General features: G+C 65.9%; 1 protein-coding gene across 1 annotated transcript; it reads left to right on the top strand.

Moving 5' to 3' along the window:
* Positions 1–4,110: 4,110 nt before the first annotated feature.
* On the top strand, positions 4,111–9,789 carry SCRT1 (scratch family transcriptional repressor 1). Its single transcript, XM_043484425.1, has 2 exons — positions 4,111–4,242; positions 6,201–9,789. The coding sequence occupies exons 1-2, from the start codon at positions 4,128–4,130 to the stop codon at positions 7,142–7,144; spliced, it is 1,059 nt and encodes a 352-aa protein (XP_043340360.1). The 5' UTR covers positions 4,111–4,127; the 3' UTR covers positions 7,145–9,789.

The following is a 9,789-nucleotide window of genomic DNA, read 5'->3' as shown; positions in this document are numbered from 1 at the left end:
GCAGCCGGCTACCCGCTGCCAAAGCTGACCTTGGCGCTGGCCTTCCTCTGGTCACCTTCTCCCTCCTCCCCAGGGCTCACTCTGCCCCTGCTCTGGAGTCTCCTCTAAAATTCCCCAAAGAACACTCCTGGACTCAAGTGCCCGGTGACTTGATCGGGCAGACACCATGTTAACACATGGAACTCGGGCACAGAGGTGTTTCAATTCTCTGGGAGTTACAGCTTAGGCTGAGGATGAGAGACGGAGACTGTGAGTGGTTCTGGCAGCTGAATCCCTTGGACTGAGGAGGGACCTGGGCCACTTTGGGGAGGCTGGCCTCACCAATAGCCAGCTGGAGACACTGGACACAGCAGGCTAAGGGGATGCTCCTCCCCAAAAAGGAAGCAGGCAGAGCCTAGTGGGACTTCCTGGTATCCCCAGGCAGGGCTAGATCAACTCAGAGCAGGAGGCTGGGGGTCTCTGATACAACAGCCAGGCCCACCTGCTCTTATGTGTTTATTTCCTAAGAGAAAAGTGGCAGTTTGTGATGGGGAGAGGGACAGAGATGAGCCCAGATTGGTTGTGAACTGGTCTTAGGTGATGGTGGTGACAGGCACACAGTCTGATGCTCTACACTTTTGTGCATATCTGATATTTTCTATAATGAAATGTAAAAAAAAAAAAACAAACCCCAAAATCTGAATTTGCATATTTGTTGTTTAATGTCCTTTCTGGTGAAGCCTCATTTCTTGTGTAGTAAAATACCTGTGTGTCTCCCCCTAAAGTCTGACTTTTTGGTTACCTGGGACCTGCCAGGCCTCACACACCTAGAAGCAGAGGCAGGCAGAGAAACACAGAACCAACACCAAATCCTTCCCATCTGACATGGATGAGGAGCTGCTGCTGCAATGTGAAGCAGGATGGGGCAACTGAGACCTTCAGGCTGAGAGGCTCCTCGGGGTGCAGTGCGTGCACACACCTGGGGTGCTGGAGAGCACGGAACCACTGGGTCTGCCACAGAGACCCTGGTCTCCTCTTCCGCAGAAAGGCCCCAGTGGAAGACTCATGGTGGCCCGAGGGGAAGGGGCTGCAACTTTCCAAAAGCGTTAGTATCTCCAACTGTCCTTTCCCAGCCTCTCGCTGGTGGGCTGGACCCCATCGTGGGACACAGTGACCTCGACCTCAGGGTGCCTGAAAGGAGGCAGGCGAGGAGGACTGAGTAATTGCTCACGGGCCCCATGTGCACTCCACACTCCAACTGTTCTGGACTGATGGCCAGGGCCTAGGCCCAGCTGCCCCTCCCTGCTGAGCGCCCCAGGGGCTGCAGGCTCTAACCACGCGAGGGCAAGCAAGGGCGGCCCAGATGATCCCCTTGGGAGCGCCTGCGGGGGGGGGGGACGACACATGTGTCAGTGCTCTGACACTGCCCTGTCATCAAGAACGTTGGGAGCCAGGGGATGGGAAATTGACAGAGAGGCAGGAACTGGCACCAGGAGCCGGGGAAGGAGAAACAGAGAAGTTGGCTGAGGGAAGCCTGAATGAAGACAGAGATGAGGGAAAAGTGGAGGGCGATGGAGGAATGTGACTGAGGAAAGAGGTGCGGAGTGGGGCCAAAGGACGGCCAAGGGAGTGAAAGAGGACGAGGTGGAGGAACAAAAGCGCACGACAGACGACGGGGCGATGGGACCAACAGAGGTGGACAGGGACGCGGTCCGACCGCAGTGTTGGGGCGGACTTTGCGAGAGGTGGGGAGCTCCGGCTGAAGGGACTGCGCCTGGCACGTTCCCCTGGCGCCCCGAGGGTTCGCCCGGTAATTAGGCCTCGGTCCAGATGGGCCCCCAGTCCCGCAATCAAAATGCTAATTGGCCCCGCGCCTCCGGCTGCGCCTCCGCCGGGCCCCCCGGGAAGGGGCAGGGATGAGCCGCTCGGCCGAGCGGGATCCCTGCCCCCGCCCCCACTGCGGGCCCCGCCGGCTGCGGCTCCGCGATAAGGGGGCTGCCGCGTCCCGTCCCCGCCCCTCGGGAGCACCAGCCACGCAAGATGAATATCCCACCGCCGCCACAAAGCGGGCCTGCGGTCCCTGCCGCGCCCCGCGCCCGGCGCCGGGCCGGTTCGCTCACAGCCACGCTCGCTCGGCTCCTGTGTTGCGACGCTAGGTGAAGCCGAGAGATCGGCGGGCGGCGGCGCGCCGCCAAAAGCGCGCCCCCGGAGCGGCCCTCCAGCCGCGCGTCTGGCCGGGTCCGCGGGCCCGCCGAGCAGCCCCGCACAAGGTCACCGCGCGCCGCGACAGGTGCGCGCGCCCCCGCCTCGCACGCGCTTCCGGCCGGGGCGCGCCCGCACAGTCCCGAGGCCGCCCCTGCGACCTTGGTCCCCAGAGACAGCCGGCCGCTTGGGGGCGCGCTCGGAGCAGGGAGACCCGAGCCAAGGGTGGGGGCGCGTGAGGGGACAATGGCGGCGCCGGGCCCTAATTGGGGACATATGTCCCCGAGCGCGGCCATTGTGCGGCCCGGAACTCCCCGCACCCCCGCGCCAGCCATTGGTCGCTGGGCCAGACGTCATGCGGGCTGTAAACTCTGGGCGGGCGGCCGGGGGAAGGGTTATCCGCCTGGTTGCGGGGCCGCGTGGGGGAGCTGCAGGCGCGCGGGAGGGCGGAAAACCACCAGTGAAACCGAATTTCTGGAGCAAGGGCACAGCAGCCCCCCTCTCCGCCTTCACACTCCGCTCGCTGCATCGCCGCTGCGCTCGACCTCCGCCCCTTGGGGGAAGGGCGGGGGTGCAGAAGGCCTCTCCAGCGGGCACAGGGTCAGCCCGGGTGACCGAGCGGCAGGGACACACTGCGGCACAGGGTGCGCGCAGCACTTCCACACAGCGCTTTCGCTGCCTCAGCATTCGCTGCTTCTCCGCTCGCCTCCCCCACCTGCCCCCGCAGATCCCTCGCCTCCACACCCGACAGCTGGGCTGGCCGGACCGACCATTCTGGGGTCCGCCCTGTGTTCTTCCCTCAAAGATCCCGAGTCCGGGCTCGTGGGCCCTAGGTCTGCTCCCACCTCTCCTCCCACGCCGCACAATGCTGCAGACGTCTGGGCCTCTGTTCCCGGAGCCTCTTGGGGGAACTCCACACGAGCTGGGGCCGCGGCATCCCCAAGACCCCTCCCAGGAGACCCTGGCGGGGGCCAGGCCCCGCGCAACCATTTCCGCCGTCCTCTCCCCCACCCCTCCCTCCCCCTACCGTCGCTCCTGGGCTTTAAAAGCCAGAGGCTGGGTCGGGCCGCAGGCAGAGGCGGCCGCGGGCGCAGGAGGCTGGGCCCGGGAGCTGTCCGAGCGCCGAGCCCCGCCCCCGGAGCCCCCATCCCTCCCTCCCACCTTCCCTCGTCCCGCCCTCCCCGAGCACCCCTCCCCCCCCAGGACCCCCGCCCCCCGCCCGCCGCCGTCGCCGCCGCCGCTCGCTCCGGCTGCAGAACAATAAAGCAAGCCTCCCAGAGACCCCCGCCGAGGACCCCCGCCCGGCGGCCGAGCCCCCGCGGCCCGCCCCTCGCCGCTCGCTCGGGCTGTGCGCGCCCGGTCGCTGGCCGAGGTGCTGGCTGGGCCGGCGCTGGCCGCGGTGCTGAAGCTGCCGGCACTACCGCCGCCGCCGCCGCCTTCTCCAGGCCCCGCGCCGCTACCTCCGGGGGCATGGGGGGTCGCTGACTGAGGCTCCGCCGCGGCGGCGGGGGGGAGGGGAAGGGGGCCGCGGAGCCGGGCCAGCCCTGCACCCACTCGCAGCCTCCGGGCCCGGGACGGAGCCGCTCCCCCCCCTCCCCGCCCCCCCCCCAGCCTCCTCCCCCGCCTGTCCAGGGGCGGCACTGCGGGCTGGGAAGCCGGGACCAGAGGAGGAAAGGAAGGAAGGAAGGAAGAGAAGAGAGAAGAGAAGAGCAGTGAAGAATAGAAGAAAAGGAAGGAAGGAGAAAAAGGGGTCCGGAGCAGCAGAGGAGGAAACGCAGGACGGGCAGGCAGGAGAGAGGACGGCACCGCGCGGCAGCATCCAGAGGCCAGAGTGGGGACCCGCGCTGCCTCAGCCGCTCCTCGGATGGTGACGGGGCCCCGCCGCGGCCGCAGCCCCCCCGCGTCCCGGCTCCGCAGGCCCACAGCGCCGGAGCCCCGCAGGAATCATGCCCAGATCCTTCCTGGTCAAGAAGGTCAAACTTGACACATTCTCCTCGGCAGACCTCGAGAGCTCCTACGGGCGCGCCCGGAGCGACCTCGGCGTGCGACTGCAGGAGAAAGGTGCGAGTTGGGATGGGGCTGGGGGTGGCGGGCGAGGGGCTCAGTGCTGGAAGGGGTAGAGGGTCATAGAGTGGGGCTGAAGGGACCAGGAACCCTAGGCAATAGGCTCGGGAGGAACCAGAACCAGCAGGAGGCAGTGGCTGAAGAGGACCTGGGAGGGGATGGGGGTAGGGAGAGGGGAACGCATAGGTAGGCCAGAACGGAGCCAAGGCTGGGCAGGGAGAGCGTGGATGCAGGAGAGAACGAGGGGAACAGGGGTCAGGAACAGGAAGAACACACTGACCCACGCCCTGACCAACACAGAATGGACCCTGCTGACATGACAGGACCCAGCAATGTATGCAGACCGCACTCAGAAAACAGCCTGCCTCAGAACCCTCTTCTTTTCTTTGGCTGCACCTCTAGCCTCCCCTGCTAGGAAGTGCTAGGAGCTCTAGGGAGTAGCCATGTGGTCCAGTGGGGGCCGCCCACCTGTCGGGGCAGAGGCAGCAGCAGTGCCCCTGTCCCTGGAGCGGGGTCAGGGAGAAGGGTGTGGGCAGGTGGGCTGTGGGCAGGGAAGTCCAAGTGCTGGAGGCAGGGGGAGGCTCTTTGTGTCAGGGTGCCCAAATTCAAGGACAATTGCTAGCAAGTGGGCAAGGGGGCTGGGAGTGCCAGCAGCCTGGGGTGGTAAAACAAGTGTGACCTGCAGGAACATAAGCCTGTGTGCGAGCCTGTGTGCACCCATGTGACTGCGTGTGGCCATGTGACTATGTGCACTTGTGTGTGACCCTGTATGAGTGTGTGCCTGTCTTGTGTGCCACTACATGGGACCATGTGACTCTGAGGCCGCTATGTGCCCATGTGACTGGCAACCCCAGCTGAGAGTGTGTCTGGTTGGCTGCATGTCTGACCCTGCGTGAGTAGGTGGTGCAGGCCTGGCTCAGGGTGCGGCCCGCCCTGAGGGGACTCCAGAATTGACAGAGTCTGAGAGGCTGAGGGTAACTCTGAAGAAGCCAGACTCTTTCATCGTGTGGGGTGTGTATTTGAGACTTTGAGGTTGTGAGATCCATCTCATGCCTTGAGAACAACTGCAGTTGCAGGCATGAATAACGCTGCCTGCTTGCAGCTTGTCCCTGTGAAGGTGTCCACTGCTGCATGCCCTGGCACTGCCTCCAACACAGTGTCTCCCTGGTCACCTTTCGTGGGGTTCAGGAAGGCGCCACAAAGGATTAGGGCCTGGGGGGAGGGGGTAATGTGGAACAAGGTGGTACCCAACTGTGCAGGATGACGGAAAGGAGTGGAGTGGGGAGAAACAGAGTGGATGGAGGGAGACAGGGCTGGAATGGAAGGTGGTCAAATCTAGTGAGCAGTGGGAGACCTGGAAGATGAAAGGGAGGTAGAATTCTCTGAGGCTTGTTGGGAGACCCGGAGCACCAGAACAGGGCAGCATCGAGGCTGGACACAGGCTCTGGGCACGGTGGATGAGCCAGTGGGAACCGTGAGAGCAGGAGCGACGAGGTCCCTGGACGGGCGGTCCTGGCTTTGTGCGCTGCGGTTCTGCAGTGTGTTGCATAATCAAGGAAAACTGCTGAAGTGGGGAGAACCCGAGGGGGAGGGAGAGGGGGAGGGGAGGAGGGGAAGGAGGGCGAGGGAAGTGCCGCCCCTCCCCCCTGACCTTGAAGCTCCGCGGAAGCGGAGGGGGGGGGCGGGGGGAGGCAGCCGCGCCCGAAGATGCGAGTCTTTCCCTCCTCCAGCGAGGGCGGGGTGCAGCCCGGCCGGGCCCCGGCTCATCTTTCCTCTCTCTCCTCCCTTCCCTGCCGTCGCCATCCTCCCTGCCCCACTCTCCCTCGGCCCCTTATCCTTTGTCCTCCCCGTTCCCTTCTTGCCGGCCCCGGTGTCTCTCGCCACCCTCCTGTGTGTCTTGCCTGCTGCCCGGTTCCCCTCCCGTTGTCTGCCTGTCTGTCCGCCTCGGCCCTTAGGATACCTCAACGACTACGCGGGGCCCGCCTCCGTCTACGATGGCGATGCCGAGGCGGCCTTGCTCAAAGGCCCATCCCCGGAGCCCATGTACGCTGCGGCCGTGCGGGGAGAGCTGGGCCCGGCGGCCGCGGGCTCGGCGCCGCCGCCCACCCCGCGCCCGGAGCTGGCCACAGCCGCGGGTGGCTACATCAACGGCGACGCGGCGGTCAGCGAGGGCTACGCAGCTGACGCCTTCTTCATCACCGACGGGCGCTCCCGTCGTAAGGCAGCCAACGCCAGCGCCGCCGCCGCCCCCTCCTCAGCCTCGGCGGCTGCCCCCGACGGCGACGGCGGAGGCGGGGTCGGGGCGGGCACGCGCGGTGCGGGGTCGGGGGCTGGGGGTCGGGGCGGCCCCCGCGCGGGGGCGGGCACCGAGGCGCGCGCGGGGCCTGGGGCTGGCAGCTCTGGAGGCCGGCACGCGTGCGGCGAGTGCGGCAAAACGTATGCCACGTCGTCTAACCTGAGCCGCCACAAGCAGACGCACCGCAGCCTGGACAGCCAGCTGGCGCGGCGCTGCCCGACGTGCGGCAAGGTGTACGTGTCCATGCCGGCCATGGCCATGCACCTGCTCACGCACGACCTGCGCCACAAGTGCGGCGTGTGCGGCAAGGCCTTCTCGCGGCCCTGGCTGCTGCAGGGCCACATGCGTTCCCACACCGGCGAGAAGCCCTTCGGCTGCGCGCACTGCGGCAAGGCCTTCGCCGACCGCTCCAACCTGCGCGCGCACATGCAGACGCACTCCGCCTTCAAGCACTTCCAGTGCAAGCGCTGCAAGAAGAGCTTCGCGCTCAAGTCCTATCTCAACAAGCACTACGAGTCGGCCTGCTTCAAGGGCGCCGCCGTCGGCGGTCCCCCGGCCCCTGCGCCCACCGCGCCGCCGCAGCTCAGCCCTGTGCAGGCCTAGGGCGGCGGTACCTCCGCCAGACGGGTTGGCTCTCAGCAATACGGGCCCCCAGGGAGGTCTCCGCCGGCGACCAGGCGGAGGGGCCGGAGGGCGGGCCCCTCCTCACAGCAATAGGGGGAGGGGGCCCGGCCCCGCCCCGCCCGCCAGGGGCCTTCCGGGCCCCTTCAAGCAATAGGGTCCCGAGGGGAGACCCACCCCGAGCCCCCTCCCTTCCCCTCCAGGGTGCCCCAGGCTTTTTCCCAGCAATAGGGTCGAGGAGACCCAGAACCGAACCTCATCTCCGAGTTAGGTCTCTGAGACCGGGGTGGGGTGAGGTAGGGAGCGCCCCCCTCCTCCCTCTTCTGCGCCCCTGGATCGCGTGGCAGAGACTCAGGTCTTCCCCACCCCTTCCCAAGCCTTCCAGAGCCCGGCCTGCGGCCTAGACGTTGGGGAGCAGCAGCGGGGGAGGAGCAGGGTGAGGGGCGCAGAGGCTACCTGCGCCTCCTCCTCGGTGTCCGCTGAGCCCCGGGAGTGTTAGACGCGTGCCGATCGGGGACTGGGGCGGACGGCGGCACCTCTCTCCCTTGGGTTCCTTCCGGGGCCTCAGTCCGAGCCGCTTTCCTACCCTCGCCTCTCATCCTCTGCCAAATCCGAATTCTTCCAGCCCGGCTTCCCAGGCTCTGTCCTCCATAACGAATAATAATGACGCATATCAAACCGCATGGACTTATCCGACCTCCTCAGACCCCGCTCCCGCCCTGCCCCGGGGCCCCCTCCCTCGTACCCGGGCATTCGGTGTTGGAGGACGGATTCCTGGGGCCCGGCAGGCAGGCCTGGGCACGGCCCTCTACACACCTCTCTGTATTCGCTTTGCGGGTAAAGCCCCCTAGGGGGGTTGCGGATGCGTCGGGTTTTCTTTCTGTATTTGTACGTTTTATTTATGAACGGATTGCACTCGGGTCCGGGAAGGGGCGCAGAGGCCCCTATCCTTCCCGCCGACGCCGGGGGCTTGGGATGTCCAGAATCATTTTCCCCGCCCCCGAACCCCGCCCACCTGGGCTCCGCCTCTCGGGAGCAGCAGGCCCCGCCTCTCAGAGGCGGCCCCCTCCCCGAGCCCCAGACCCCGCCCTCACTCTGTTGCCAACTTACACCCGTCTATGCCAAAGCCTCGGCGACGACCCCGCCCCAAGGGCCCGCCCCATTGGCCGCCGCCTTTGTGACGTCACTGCATGCAGCCCCAGCCCCTCTCCCGTCCCTTCCCGGAGCTGCCCGCTCCCAGTCCCTCTTAGTTAGTCCGAAGCCGACTATAGAGCAATAATGCGCACTGCATGCGAAGCTGCCGCCGCCTCTAGAGTTACTGAGAATCAGGTATTCCCCTGCCCTACCCACCCCATAGGCCCCTAGATCAGGGACGCTGCGCGGGGCCGGACGCGCAGACTTTCTCCCCCCTCTCCTGCTCCTTCCTCCCTCCCCTCCCCCCACTCCCCCCCACGGCAGAGGCCGGCGGGTGTAATGGTTTCAGGGGCGGGGCGGGGTGTTTTTCCCCAAGACCCCTCCTTCAGTCGTCCATCACCCACTCATCCTGCATTAGGCACCTACTATGTGCCAGGCCCACTGCTGAGTCCGCCAGGAGTGCGACGACCTGAGGGAAGGTGCATGTTGGTGGAGGGATCCAACCAGCTTTGGTGGGCCAGGGATGGTCACAGGTGCAGAGAAAGCCGCGGTCCCTAGACCCAAGCGTGGGCCCCTCACTCCTCCCCGCCCCAGCGTGGGGCCAGTGCTAGGCACAGGGGGCTCTGCTTTGACTTGGGCCTGGGTCCTCAGCTCAGATGGCACAGACCCAGGCCCCAAGGCCCAGCGCCACCAGGGCCACCAATACCGAATCCCATTCCTTCCATCCCCTGGCAATGGCAGCTTTGTCACGTCAGGCCAGGGTCCTGGGTCAGAGGACAAGGTGCATGCTGGAGCATTTGACCTGGCCCAGTGGCTCCGGGTCTCCCAACAAGCCTCGGAGAATTCTACAGTTGGGTCCACAGGGGTGGACCTGGGCCTCAGGGCCCGGCACAGCAGGGCTCATGTCCAAGACCCCTCCATCCCAGCTCAGTGTTCACACAGCTCCCAGACCGGGGCCTGCCCACTTGTGCTGGGCACACCCGCATGCACAGGCACACACAGGTGCCCCACCCTACCCTACACGCCTATCTACCTACCTACCTAAGGAGAAGGCCGGAGGGCCGTGGGCTGGCCAGGGTCTCCCGCTTCTCCCCACACCCCGCCGCCGTGGAAAGCCATGGGCCCCCTCCCGCCCCCATAACTAAGCAGCACAATAACCGACTTAGCGAATTCAGGTAGAAGGAACGTTTAGGTAGCACCTATTTTGTACTGATTCTATGAGTAGGGCCCGAGATGCGGGGGCCCTCGGGTGGGGGCTGCGGCTGCCGGCCCGCCTTGCCCCCACCCCCGCCTGCACCCCGCCGCCTTGTACATACTCCCACCCGGAACAGGCCGGGATTTTTACTCGGGCCGTGCCCCTCTTCCGCCCCCGTTTGGGGCCGGGCCGGCCGGACAGACGGACGGACGGACAGACCTCCTTCCTAAGCACAATAGCACCAGCTCCCCGGAGCGCCGCACCTCCACGAGGAGAATAAATGCCACTCTTGATAGAA

Source organism: Cervus canadensis, chromosome 12 (assembly GCF_019320065.1).
Source record: "Cervus canadensis isolate Bull #8, Minnesota chromosome 12, ASM1932006v1, whole genome shotgun sequence".
NCBI lineage: Eukaryota > Metazoa > Chordata > Mammalia > Artiodactyla > Cervidae > Cervus > Cervus canadensis.
The sequence above is the reverse complement of the archived record's forward strand: the minus strand, read 5'-3'. Positions and strand labels throughout refer to the sequence as shown.

Coding starts and splice junctions, on each gene's coding strand:
- SCRT1 (XM_043484425.1), top strand. CDS start 4,128: ATGCCCAGATCCTTCCTGGTCAAGAAGGTCAAACTTGACACATTCTCC. Junction 4,243..6,200: donor CGTGCGACTGCAGGAGAAAG/GTGCGAGTTGGG, acceptor CTCGGCCCTTAG/GATACCTCAACGACTACGCG.